At 61.5% G+C, this 13,597-nt stretch overlaps 1 protein-coding gene across 1 annotated transcript; it reads right to left on the bottom strand.

The window, feature by feature from the left end:
• Nucleotides 1-1,668: 1,668 nt before the first annotated feature.
• Nucleotides 1,669-7,702, bottom strand: PCK1 (phosphoenolpyruvate carboxykinase 1). The gene is made up of 10 exons (XM_056107470.1): nt 7,617-7,702; nt 7,293-7,528; nt 6,782-6,963; nt 6,183-6,386; nt 5,920-6,107; nt 4,340-4,502; nt 3,708-3,932; nt 3,492-3,623; nt 2,932-3,027; nt 1,669-2,786 (listed from the first exon to the last, which is right to left on the bottom strand). The coding sequence occupies exons 2-10, from the start codon at nt 7,514-7,516 to the stop codon at nt 2,332-2,334; spliced, it is 1,869 nt and encodes a 622-aa protein (XP_055963445.1). The 5' UTR covers nt 7,517-7,528; nt 7,617-7,702; the 3' UTR covers nt 1,669-2,331.
• Between the last annotated feature and the right edge of the window lie 5,895 nt (nt 7,703-13,597).

Raw genomic sequence — 13,597 nt, forward strand, 5'->3', positions numbered from 1 at the left:
CGAGAAAGCTGCAGTGACAGGTGGCCGCCCAAATCCGTGTTCCCGGCGCTGCCCCTGCACAGCCCCAGGCCCCAGCTCTGCACCCAAAGGAACTTCTGCGCTGTCCCAGCGTGGGGGGCGCAGACGGCAGAGAGCAGCGCGGGGGTTGCCGCCGGGGGGGGGGGGGGGCGGGGGGAGGGGGATCCCCAGCCACGGCCTGTCCCCGGGCCTGTCAGAAGCAGAGTGGGCGCCTATCAGCCCACTGCCCCCCGGGTGCAGGAGCAGGAGGCAGTCAGCCAGGAGGGACACCCCTCCCTCTCCCCACCCCAGGCCCCAAGTTCTGGGGCGCCTGTGTCCCGTCGTGGGCCTCCCTGGTAGGTTCCATGCCAGGACCCCCAAATGTCTCTGCCCAGAAGGGTGAGCTGGGGAGGAACCAAGGGAAGGTCAGAGTGGGTGGCCTGGAGAGACTGGACCAGCAGCAGAATAACGGCAAGCCCCGCCCAGCGGAATCCACGCCCCTTCCCCGCCCCTTTCACACCCCGAGCCAGTTCCCAGACCCTGCATTCTCCGCCCTCGCCACGCCCCTTCCACGCCCCCGACACGCCCATTCCACAAACACCGCCCATCCCGGTAAGCCCCGCCCCTCGCCCGGACGCCCCGCCCTCGGACCCGCCCCATCCGGGGAGCCCCGCCCCGCCCCCGCCCACCGCGCCGGCCAGCTGCCCGTCCTGCCCTGTTTGCTGTGTCCCCACCCTGTTCTGGTCTTTCACCCAGTTTCCAGCTGTGTCGCGGAGTTCAGGGGAAGCTTCTGCGTCGGTCTGTGCACAGAAGACGTCAGCGCCTGGCGGGGGGGGGGGGGGGCTAGGGGCCATGGGCGAGGGGTTCGTGGTTGCACCGACTCCAGCCCGGGTGCCTAAGTGCTGAGAGCAGGGTCCTGGGGCTCCCCAGAAACCCCTACTCGGGGCTGCCCGCGCCCCGGAGCCAAAGAAGCCCCTGCAGGAGGCCAGAGCGAGCTGGGGGCGCTGGGGAGAGGGGCGGGCAGAGAGCACTGCGCGGTGTGCAGGGTGGCCCCAGGACACGACCTTCCTGGCCTCAGTTTCCCCATCTGTGAAGTGAGCTGATCTCTGCTTCACCTTCCACGTGGAGGCCCAGCTAGGTGCAAAGGAACTGGGGGGAAGAGGGTGTGGAGTTGGGACTTCGAGGGATGCTGGCCTGCCGGGGTCCCTGGGAGGCTGGACAGCGGAGGGGGAAACCGGCCAGTGGCTGCCAGGAGGCATCTGAGTTGGAAATCTCTGTGGATTGTTCTAGAACACCAGCATGGCCCCTCTCTGCTCCTGCAGTGCCCGCTGCCCTCGTGCAGACGGAGCTCGTGAGGCCTCTGCAAGGCTTCTGGGGGGCCTTTCCGAAGACCTGGGTTTTGTCAAAAAACACCACTTAAACTTCCCCTTGGGCTACACAGGCGCCTTGCTGAGCTGTTAAAGCGCATACCAGTGGCTCTAAACTAGTGGCTACTTATTCTCTTAACTAGTGGCTACTTCAGAGACCCAGGTGTCCCCTCGGGTCCCTCTCACAGTTGCCCGGGACCTTTCTGCTTCCCGACCCCCTGGGACCTCCCTCAGGGATTCCCAAGGACTTTGGAGCCCCCCAAGTGGCTCTTGGTGGCTCAAATAAGAAACCCAAGCCAACAAGTCTCTTTTTTCTATAAAAGTTTATTCTGTGATTTTTTTTCCCAAGAAGTGTTAAGGGACATTGGAATTATGTAACCACAGGAACACTATATAAAAATAATTTAAACACACATATTAATAATAAAGCGACATTTCATTTAGCAAAAACTAGTAGCTATGTTGCCCAAGATTTTTCCAAAGGTATTAAATATGGTTTAGATAGCAGAACTCTCTTTTGAACTCTCTCATACACACACACACACACACACTCACAGACACAAACACAAACACACATGCACGCACGCATGTGGATGTGCGCACACACATATAATACAGCTCAAGTATTTTTCTCGTGCATTCCAGCTCACTGACATCACTCAGGTAGAAACACAAGACTGAATGGGAGCCTGTCCTCGGGGCCTCGACGGACGTGCACTGGACGGTGAATTCTGGGGACGTGTGAAGATTTCCCTTCCCAAACTCAGTTCCCAGCCTGTATTCTGGAAAATTAAAGCGTGTCTCGGATCTGCTTGTGGGTGTGTTCATTATAGCGTTGCGGCGGTGCCAATTCTGAAAACCTCCCTCCTCTTGTCCCGGGATCTCTTCTGCACTGGACAGGGTGGGGGGCGGGGGGCGGGGTGGGGTGGGGCCGGGGGTCTCTCCAAGGTGGCCCTCTGGGGGCTGCTCACATCTGGCTGATCCTTTGCTTCAGCGCCAGGAGCTCGCCCTGGATCTCGCTGGGGAGGTCGGCGTTCACCTGCTCCTGCAGGTACTTCTGGATGTCGGCCACCTCCTTCTCCCAGAACTCCTTGGAGATGTGGAAGAGCTCCTTGAGGTCGACGGAGCCCAGGCCCTGCAGGTTCAGGGCGTTCTCCTCCGGGATGTAGCCGATGGGCGTGAGCCTGGCGCCGTCGCCCTTGCTGATGCGCCGAAACATCCACTCCAGGACCCGCGAGTTCTCGCCGAAGCCGGGCCACAGGAACTTGCCTTCCTTGTCCTTCCGGAACCAGTTGACGTGGAAGATCTTGGGCAGCTTGGCACCCGGGCGCTTGGCCATGCTGAGCCAGTGGGCCAGGTACTTGCCAAAGTTGTAGCCGAAGAAGGGCCGCATGGCGAAGGGGTCGTGCATGATGACTTTGCCTGTGGACCGAGAGGCGCTGGCCGTCGGGGGGCAGGAACTGACAGCGGGGTTGGCCGTCCTGGGGTGTGTCTCCCTCTGTCTGTGCGCGCGGGGGAAGGCGCCCCCGCGGTCCCCGGTGCCACCCCATCCCGCGGCCTTGGTTACCTTTGTGCTCCGCAGCAGCTGTGGCCTCGGACCTCATGGCCGCCCCCACGAACACCCCGTGCTGCCAGCTGAGAGCTTCGTACACCAGGGGCACCCCTGAGGGGAAACAAGAAGGGTCCCTCAAGACCTCGGGCCACAGGGCGGGACAGCCACTTCCTCTGCGGTTCATTTTTTGTTTTTGTTTTGTTTTGTTTTCTTTTTGGGTCACACCCGGCCATGCACAGGGCTTCCTCCTGGCTCTGCACTCAGGAATTACACCTGGCGGTGCTCAGGGAACCCTATGGGATGCTGGGAATCGAACCCGGGTCGGCCGCGTGCAAGGCAAACGCCCTCCCCGCTGTGCTATCTCTCCAGCCCCTGAGGTTCATTTTGATTCCCAAAGCTCCCAACGTGGACACTACTCAAGGCAGCCCCCGCCCTCCCTCTGGGCCACACCCCGAGCCCCCTTGGGTCATGGAGCTATAGGAGAGCCACAGGCCGGCCAAGACACAGGCGACCAGGAAGGCCACAGCAACCATCAAGTTCATTCCCCGCGCGCGTCCAGGGAAGGGGCAACTCACCCTCCGGCCGGCGGCCTCCAAAGATGATGCCCTCAATGGGGACCCCCTCGGGGGACTCCCAGGCAGGGTCAATGATGGGGCACTGCCTGGCCGGGGTGCAGAACCTCGAGTTGGGGTGGGCGCAGGGCTCGCCTGTGGGAGAGAAGAGAGTCCTTCAGGGTCTGGCTCGAAGGCGCCCCCACACTGGGCGTCAGCCAGGGTCCCGGGGGCGCTTACCGTCCGCGGGGCTCCACTCCTTGTTCCTCCAGGAGGTCACCTTGGTGCCCGGGGCCAGTGGCTGGTCGATGCCCTCCCAGTACACGCCGCCATCGCTCGTCTCGGCCACGTTGGTGAAGATGGTGTTTTTCTGGATGGTCTTAATGGCATTGATGTTCGTCTTCACGGAGGTCCCGGGGGCAACCCCGAAAAACCCATTTTCTGGATTGATGGCCCTTAAGTTGCCTGGAAAGTTTCCAATCAGACAAGGACGCGTGATTCCCATGCAAAGGAGCGCGCTCCGGCGTTCTCGCTCGCCAGGCTCGTTTTTATGCCCAATTCTCCAATCAGGCTTCCTCCTCCTCCTCCCAGGGCTATATTTCTCTCCTCATCGGCATTATTTTCCACGCGGACGTTTTTACAACTCTCCCCCCAATCCTCCCCACCCCCCAGCACGGATCGCACACATCTATTATGTAAACACGCAGAGACAGATGGTCCCACGTCCACGCAGCCCGTATTAAATCAGAGGCTGTTCGCCGAGAATGTTTCTGAGGCGCTAGGCGGGTGGGTCAGAGACGCGGACACCGGCCTGGACCCACTGGGCAGAGGCCGGCCCCGCACGTGGCCCCGTGGGGGCCCCCAGGAGTCACCTTGCTGGTCGAACTTCATCCAGGCGATGTCGTCCCCCACGCACTCCACCTTCCAGCCCGGGAGCGTGGGGTTCATCATGGCCAGGTTGGTCTTCCCGCACGCGCTGGGGAAGGCGGCCGCAAAGTACTTCTTCTGGCCCTGCGGGCTGGTGATGCCGAGGATCTGCCGGCAAAAGGGGCCCTCAGGCTCCGGCTCTTCCTCCCCAGCCGTCAGGACCTCAGTCTGGGGTGCCCCCAAGGTGGAGCCCCAAGATCTATTTCTTTAGGCGTCTCCTGGTTTGTTTTTTTGGGGGGTGTTAAGAGTCTCTGCCTTTTGCCTGAGTCTAACTTGAAGCAGCTTCACGGCTGATGCTCCCTGAGCTGAGGGGTGTCATGAAGCCCCCCCATCTACACTGGCCCTGTGTCCTCCTGCCCGCCGCTGACCCTGCCTCTCTGCCTTCCTGCCTTCCTCTCCCGAGGGTGTCCTCGGGGCCCCGAGGGGAGAGAGGGCCCGGGTCTGCCCTCCCCACGGTCAGCACTTAGGGAAGAAGCGGCTCGTTACCCCTGAGGGAAGAGTAGGGGACTGTGAGGGGGGGTGGTTCTGTCAGGTGCTGTCCTGTCAGGCATGGATGTGTGAGAGTGTGTGTGTGTGTGAGGGTGTGAGAGAGTATGTGAGAATGTACATAAGAGTGTGTGGAGAGGGTGTCAGTGTCTGCACACGTGCAAAACAGACTGAGTGGATGTAAGAGACTACATGCATATGTGTGAGAATATGTGAGACAGAGAGAGAGTGGGTGAGAGCATGCGCGTGTGAGTATGTGGGCGTGTGTGAGAGTGTGTATGAAAGTGTATGTGAGACTATGAGCGTGTGCGCATGACAGTTGTGTGAGTGTGTAAGACGGTGTTGTGTGAATGTATGTCTGAGTGTAGGTGAGTGTGTGAACTGGTGTGTAATGAGTGTGTAAGAGAGTGTGTGAGTACAATTGAGAGTATTGAGAGCATTGTGAGAGTATGTGTATGAGTATGTGGAAAGTGTGTGGAATCGTGTGAGTGAGTGTGTGAGACAGTGTGTGAATGGGCGTGAGTGCATGTGAGTGTGTGAAACTGTGTGAGTGTATAAGACAGTGTGTGTGAATGTGTGTGAACTCGGGTGAGAGTGTGTGAGAGCATATGTGTGTGAGAACGCGCAAGACAGTGTGTGTGAGTGTGTGAAACAGTGTGTGAGTGCATATGACAGAGGGTGGTGTGAATGTGTGCGTGCAGGTGAGTGTGTGTGTGAGAAGGATGCGTGAGAGGAAGAGTGTGACACAGCGTGTGTGAGTGTATACCACAGTGTGTGAGCACGTGTGGGTGCGGCTGAGCGTGTGTGTGTGCGTGTGAGGCAGTGTGAGAGCGTGTGCGCGTGTGTGAGCGTGTGAGCGTGTATGTGCGTGTGTGAGAGCGTGTGAGCGTGTGTTAGCATCTGACTGTATGAGAGCATGTGTGAGTGTGTGTGAGAACGTGTGCGCACGTGTGTGAGAGCATGTGTGTGTGACAGTGTAGTGTGTGTGAGCGTGGTGCCCCCACCGCGCCGGCTCCCCGCCCGCGGCCCCGCGCCTCACCAGCATGTGCTCGGCCAGCCAGCCCTCCTCCTTGGCCAGCCGACTGGCCATCCTGAGGGCGAAGCACTTCTTGCCGAGCAGCGAGTTGCCGCCGTAGCCGCTGCCGAAGGAGATGATCTCGCGGCGGTCGGGCACGTGTGCGATGAGCGTGAGCTCGGGGTTGCAGGCCCAGTTGTTGACGAGAGGCTCTGCAGAGGGGCTGGTGGTCAGCGGGGGCCCGCCCGGAGCCCCGCCCGAGCCCCCCCCCCGTGGCCGGCACTTACTCTTGAGGGGCAGCGGGCAGCCCACCGAGTGCAGACACTTCACAAACTGCCCGTCGCCCAGCGCCTGGAGCACGGCCGCGCCCATGCGCGTCATGATACGCATGCTGGCCACCACGTAGGGCGAGTCGGTCAGCTCCACGCCGATCTTGGACAGCGGCGAGCCCAGGGGCCCCATGCTGAACGGGATCACGTACATGGTGCGCCCTGCGGCCAGCAGGCCCCGGTCAGCGCATGTCCAGCCCGGCTCGGCAGGGGGCGCTTTCCTGGGGGCCCCTTGTGCCCCCCGCTAATCCCACCTCCCCGCTTGCTGCCAGCTCCCACCCCCCCCAATTCAAAGCCAGCCCTGGAGAGGGGGCGGCATGTCCAGGCAAGCCTTCCGGGCTGTGGAATCGGGCCACTGCTCACGGGCACCCACTGGCCGAGGAAGCATTTTCCAGCAGGCGTGGACAGACGGGAATCGAGGCGACCCACATTTGCGGCGTGCATTCCCCCCACACACACACCGCAGGGTTTGGCCAGGCCTGGGGACACCCCCCCGACCACCCCCCTGCTGCGGCACCAGTGGCCCAGGGGTGCCTCACCCACCGGCCACGACTCACCCTTCATGCACCCCGGAAAGCGGAGGTTGAATGCCTTCTCGAAGTCAGCCTCCGACATCCAGCAGCCCAGCTGGCTGGGGCCGTTTTTGGGGATGGGCACCGTGTCCCTCTGCTCCTTGGTGATAATGACCGTCTTGCTCTCCACTCTGGCCACGTCTCGGGGGTCTGTGAGTGCCAACCAGCTGCATAGGCCCGAGGCGTGATTAGGACGGGGCAACAGAAGGGCTATGGCAAGTCTCCGTGCTCCCAATGAGGGGGCACCATCCTCCAGCAGGATTCAGAATCCCACCCTCCCCGGCCTCACTGGGGCCACACTGCCCACCATGTCCACAGGAAATGGTCTCTGTCCCCAGCTCGGACCCCGAGCGCGTCCGTCTCCCTCTCAGGGGGCTGCTCTCGCCCCGCAGCGGCTGACGCCTGTCCGGTTCTGTCCACTAGGCGGTGGCCTGGCCATCGGCAGGCCCCGAGAGGAGTCCCCTGAGTGGGGCCGGCGTGACCGGCGGGCACTCACCAGTTGTCGTACTTCTTCAGCCGCCGGACGGCGCCCTGCTCCTCCATGTGCTCCAGCAGGCGCCGGTTCTCATCTTCGGAGCCATCGCAGATGTGGATGTGGTCCGGCTGGCACAGAGTGACGCTGGTCTCCACGAACTCACGCACTGCCCGCGGCAGGCTGTTCAGGTCGCCCTGCACCACCTTGGCCGCGAAGTCGGCGCTATTGGGCAGCTGGGGGGGCATCTCGCTGGGTCTCTGAAAGAGAGAGGGGGGGCCGCGTGACGGGGTGCCAGGGCCGATGCCGTCCCCCCCGAGGAGGGGTGCCCGGGCCCGCGCCGCCCACCTTCCGCTCAGAGAGCCGAGTCTTCCCTGGGGGTCTCCCGACAGTGTGCTCCCCGCCACGAGGCCAGGTTTGGGGTCCAGCGGCAAAGCCTCCTGGCTTTAAACCCAGGCAGGAGGGAGGCCCGGCCCCTGGCCGCGCCCGGAGGCTCGCCACTGACGTCAGAGGCTGGGACCTGGATCCTGGCCACGGTCAACCCCTCAAGGGACCCACTGGCCACCGTGAACCCGGGGATAATCATTGAACAGACACGGTTAATGAGTGCCACCCCTCCCTCGGCCGGGGACCAGCCCAAGCGAACCCTTACACAATACAGGCCGACTCACCTTTGACCCGGCTCCCTGCTGATGCAAAGCGCCCGGTCCTTCCCTGGACCAGGAGGCCCGGGCCCAGCTGCCGAGGGCGCCCCCCGGAGGCCGCGGGCTGCACGGCACACTGTCTGTGGTCTGGCTGCCGTTCATGGGCAAAGGTCCCACTATGTGTACCCCGACACCCAACGTAAAGCCCCCGGTGTGGGGCTTTGCCTCTCTATCGAGGTATTTTATTTGTTTTTAGTGAGCAGTGGAGGGGCGAGTGCAGGGCACAGCTCCAAGTGCTTTGCGCAAATTCACTGACCCCCTTTGGGAAACCTTATTCCAGATGGGGAAACTGAGGCACAGAGAGGCCAGGCAGCTGCTCCCAGCTGCCCAGCTGGTGGATGCCAGAGAGAGGACGGGAATGTGAGCAGCGCCCCAGCCCACTCCCGGCTTTTCTGGAGCCTTCGGTGTCGTGCCCCCTGGTTCTGGGCAGGGGGCAGCGTCAGGGCGCAGGGGGTCCCCGTCATGCTGGCCGAGGCTGCAGGGAGAGCCCTTCCTAACAGCCACAAGGAATGTGCCCTGTGAGTCACAGATCCGCAGTCCAACCCAGTGACCCGTCCACTCTGCGTGTGGCTGGCCGGGCAGGGAGCACTGGGGGAGAAGTCAGGCCTCCTGCAGGCGAGGCTGGGTGGGGACTGAGATAAGTCAGCAGCGGGGACCCACCTGCCTCCCTCAGGAGTCCAGGGGCACCTCCACACGTTGTGCCCGGCCGTGGCCACTGGCTGCTGCCAGCGACAGTCCCCAGAGCACCAGCCCCGACTGTCACGCTGGGTCCAAACCTTCGGCATCTTCTGAACAAGCCCAGGAGGAGGGTTTTGGGTTTAGCATAGGGAAACTCCCATCTGGCCACTGATGCTAATTCCTAGGGGTTGCCGGTCGTCTGGAAGTTCACACGTCTAGAAGAGCCTGTTTGGATGATGGCCACTTCGTACCTGTATAGCATAACACCCAGGAGAGACAAAGAGGTTATGTGCCTGCCACCGAGGCAGGGGGAGGGGAGGGGTGGGGGTGGCGGGAGGGACACTGGGAACATCGGTCGTGGAGAACGGGCACTGGTGGAGGGATGGGTGCTCGATCATTGTTTGACTGAAAGGCGATCATGAAAGTTTGTAAGTCTGTAACTGCATCTCATGGTGATTCATTAAAATAAAAAAATTTTAAAAAAAAGATTCTGTTTGGGTTGAGCCTCAACACCACCACGATGGATGGCCGGGGACACTTCCTGATCCAGGGACACCGCCACAGGGGCCATCAAGATGCCACACACACACACACACACACACACGCGCGCACACACGCACACACATGCACATGCACACACGCACACACACGCACACACATGCACATGCACACACGCACACACATGCACACACATGCACATGCACACATGCACACACATGCACACACATGCACATGCACACACGCACACACATGCACATGCACACACGCACACACACGCACATGCACACACGCACACACATGCACATACACACACGCACGCACACGCACACACATGCACATACACACACGCACGCACACGCACACACATGCACATGCACACATGCACACACATGCACACACATGCACATGCACACACGCACACACATGCACATGCACACACGCACACACACGCACACACACGCACATGCACACACGCACACACATGCACACACACGCACATGCACACACGCACACACATGCACATACACACACGCACGCACACGCACACACATGCACATACACACACGCACGCACACGCACACACATGCACATACACACACGCACGCACACGCACACACACGCACACACGCACGCACACACATATACACACGGGCACGGGCACAATCGGTTTCCCCAAATGGCTGTGGAGGTCGTCTCAGACCACACATGCGCCCCCAGGACACCTCCAGGCCAGAGCGCCTCGGCCCAGCAACGCCCCTCCACAAGCCAGGAGAAACAGAAGCCGCAGGAAGGAAGAGAGGTGGTCTGCACCTCAGCCTGTTTCCTCCCGGCCCTTCCTGGCCCGCGTTCAGGGCCGGCGGATGACTGTGCTCCCTGACAAATGTCCCTGGGCCTGCTGGCCGGTCGTTGGTCATCAGCGGCGAAGCCCGTCCACCGGCTCCCCACACCAGGGGGTTCTCAGAGCGACACGGCGGGCGGGCGGGCACCTTGCTCCGTTGCTTGGACTTCAGCGCCAAAGCTCCCCTGGGAAGTCGACCGAGACTGCGCCCAGCAACTTCCCCAGGCCCCTCGTCCACCGCCCTAAGGGTTTCTCAACACACTGGCAGGGGGTAGGACTTTGGGGGGTCCCTCCGAGGAGCTTACGCTCTGAGCTACATTTCTGGCTTCTAGGGGAAACGCCAGCAGGGCACCAGCTGCCCGCGGGCACCTTAAGCACTGATTTTCCTAAGGGTCAAGGTTGATCCTCGTTTCCCAGACCTGCTAAGGGGCCAGAGAGGTAGCACCGCGGGAAGGGCGCTTGCCTTGTAGGCAGTCGACCCGGGTTCGATACCCACCACCCCATCTGCTCCTTGGAGCCCCGCCAGGTGTGGTTCCTGAGTGCAGAGCCCGGAGTGAGCCCTGGCACTGCCGGGTGTGGCCTCCAAACCCAAAATAAATAAATGAAGCTAACAAAAAACAACGTGCTAAGAAGTTAGGCCTCACAGCTGAGGGTGTGCGGCCGCAGCTGACGGGTGTGGCCCCAGCTGCCTGCTGCCCCTGTGCGCTGAGCTGTCCCTGCACTGGCCACAGGGAAGGGTGTGTTCAAACAGCAGAGGCTTGCCCAGACCCCACCCCCTGCAGGAGGAAGAGGGAGCAGGTGCCGGGGAGGAGCCCCCCGAAGGGCTCATCTTCACTCCAGCCCACCAGGCCGGGCACAGTGGGACGCGGTGGAAAGACCCGGAAAGCCACAAACCAGAGGCCTCCCAGAGCCTGTCCTCGGCCTGAAGCCAGGAAGGAGCAAGTCTCCCCCGCACACACCTCCAGGCTGGGGAGACGGTTTTGGTGGGGCTTACCCTGAGCTCCGCAGGGCTGGGTGGGGGCTCCCCGGGACGAGCAGGGTGGAGACCCGAGTTTTGCCCTGTGGTAGCCCCCCTTGTTAGGAGGAAGACAGCGGCCAGCCCGTCCCGACCAGTTCTTCCATTGGAGAGGTGGGAGATCAAGGCCTCCCCACACACCCCACTGCTGATGCGGTGACCCCCACATGAATCCACAGTTCAGGAAGCTGTATGGGAAAGCTTAACTGATCAGAAGCAAAGAAAGATAGAAAGAGAGATGAAGGAAAGAAAGAAGGAAAAAAGGAAAGAAAGAAAGAAGAAAGAAAGAATGAGAGAAAGAAAGAATGAAAGAGAGAAAGAAAGAAAGAAAGAAAGAAAGAAAGAAAGGAAGGAAGGAGGGAGGAAAGGAGGGAGGGAAGAAAGGAGGGAGGGAGGGAAGGAAGGAAGGAAGGAAAAAAGAGAAAGAAAGAATGAAAGAGAGAAGAAAGAAAGAAAGAAAGAAAGAAAGAAAGAAAGGAAGGAGGGAGGGAGGGAGGGAGGGAGGGAGGGAGGAAGGAAGGAAGGAAGGAAGGAAGGAAGGAAGGAAGAGGAAGGAGGAAGAAAGGGAGGGAGGGAAGGCAGGCGGGCTGGGATCCTAGGGCCAAATCTGTGAACGGAGCCCCCTCCTGCCCCTCCAGGTGCCCCCCACCCAGCCCCCCAAGGGCACGGCCTGGAAGTTCCCCACAGGCCGGCACTGCCCAGCTGGTCATCGATCTGTCATCAAATCCTTTGCCCCAGCGTCCCGGCCGGCCGCCCTGGGGTGTTTGTCGGGGACAAATATTTAGTAGTCCCACACTCATGGTGTAATCTTAGCGTCTCTGCCACGTGGAGGGTGTTGTCGCACGTGGAGTGACTCACCTCCCTCCGGAAGGCGGAGACCCGAGCGGGGCAGAAGATGGGGAGACGCTCTCAAGGGGGGTCTCTCTGGGGGCAAGCGGGAAATCCCAAACAGGACAGTGGCTTCTGGGGTGCTGCAAATGGACACGGACCCCTGACTCGCTAAAGGGGCTCTCGTCGGGTGGGACCGTTTCTTTGGGGGGCTTGGGGACCACAACCCCAGGGGTGCCAGGGGACCAGGCGTGCTGGGTGCGGCCACGGCAGGGCCTTGCTGCCGGGTAGAACATCAGAGTGGCACCACTGCAGAAGGGGGAAATGAACAAACCCACCAGGGCAGCCTGAATCCAGACCAACTGGCCCCCGCCCCGGAGCCAGGCTGCAGGCACCAGTGGGGAAGGGGGTCCCGGTTTCCCCTGGCGTCGGCTGGAGGAAGCACGCAGGCGCGGCAAGGCCACCCCACGGTCGAGTCCTTGACTTCCCACAGCGCCTTGTCTGCGGTGACTGAGGTCCCAGCCCAAGCCCAGGCCCTGCTGTCCATGCATGGCCACTCGCTCCCCCTTCCCCAGCTGGGCAAGTGGCCGTGCCACCTCTAAGGTGGTGGGAGGGAGAAACCACACGGGAGGGACAAGCCAGGTTAGTGAGGCCATCCCGGCCGCTGCAAGCCTTCGGGGTAGCTTGGCCCAGTGCCCGGCACCCACACTCCTGCACCTGCGGGCCTGGACGGCAGAGCTGGGGGCCTGAGCCGGGAGGTCCCCAGAAAGCTTTGCCGTCGGGACCCTCCTTCCTTCTCGAAGGCCGGCAGCGGGGCCAGGCGGGCAGTGCGGGCTCCCCCCTGCACCGTTTCTCCTCCGGGACTGCGGCGTCTGAACGGAGACGGCTCGGCTCTGCATCTCGGGCTCCGAGGCCCAGTGCCCGCTCCAGGCAGAGCCCCGGCTGCCGTCCCGCCCCCCCCCCCCCCAGCCTCCCAGAGGGAACTCAGAGCACTGCGCCAGGAGCAGAACCCCTCCCCCACACCCAGCACCCCCAAACGAAGGATGAGTTACCCTGAGACGGGGCTGCGGGTGTGGGAAGATAAAAGACGGCAGCGGGGGAAAGGGGCCCGGCCACCACACGGGTGCTCCCACCGACTAATTTCTGCAGCCGGAAAATGGCTCCACTCTGCCCCCTTGGCCCTCCTGGAAGTCAAGGTAATTGCCGGGGAATTACGGATGCCTTTCTTCCCTCTGCTCCCTGGCGACCGTGCCAACTCCTCCACCGTGCCGTCAGGAGGCATTTCAGAACACAAACGTCTCCCGGGATCGTGCTGGGCTAATTCCTAGAACTCAGCACATCAAACTCCCAGGGTAGAAATTCCACCCGCAGGCCCTGTCTGAGGCTCGAAGCGTCTAACTCAGCCGGGCCCTGGAACATCCCTGATGGGAATGACAGCCCCCTCCTCCCCCCCGCCCCCACCACCATCTTCATCTGTTGGCAGGAGGCAAAGCCATCGTCGGGATGGAGAAAGCTCTTTCCGTGAGCGCCTCCATCTGATGGAAGCCGCTGAACCCTCCCTGCAAAACCCCACCCCAAAGCCACACCCAGAGCAAGGACCCATCCGGACTGGAGTTGGGACCCCTGCTTCTCTGTGACGAGGTGGAATGGGGTCCTACAGGAGACGGGATTCTTCTTCCTGGGGGCTCATTTCCCTCACCAGGCTCTTTTTTTTCCTTTTTTTTTTTTTGGGTCACACCCAGTGATGCTCAGAGGTTGCTCCTAG

This window comes from Sorex fumeus, unplaced genomic scaffold, assembly GCF_029834395.1.
Source record: "Sorex fumeus unplaced genomic scaffold, SorFum_2.1 ptg000166l, whole genome shotgun sequence".
Lineage (NCBI taxonomy): Eukaryota > Metazoa > Chordata > Mammalia > Eulipotyphla > Soricidae > Sorex > Sorex fumeus.

Coding starts and splice junctions, on each gene's coding strand:
- PCK1 (XM_056107470.1), bottom strand. CDS start 7,516: ATGCCCCCCCAGCTGCCCAATAGCGCCGACTTCGCGGCCAAGGTGGTG. Junction 6,387..6,781: donor CTTTCCGGGGTGCATGAAGG/GTGAGTCGTGGC, acceptor TGCTGGCCGCAG/GGCGCACCATGTACGTGATC. Junction 3,933..4,339: donor GATGAAGTTCGACCAGCAAG/GTGACTCCTGGG, acceptor GAAACTTTCCAG/GCAACTTAAGGGCCATCAAT.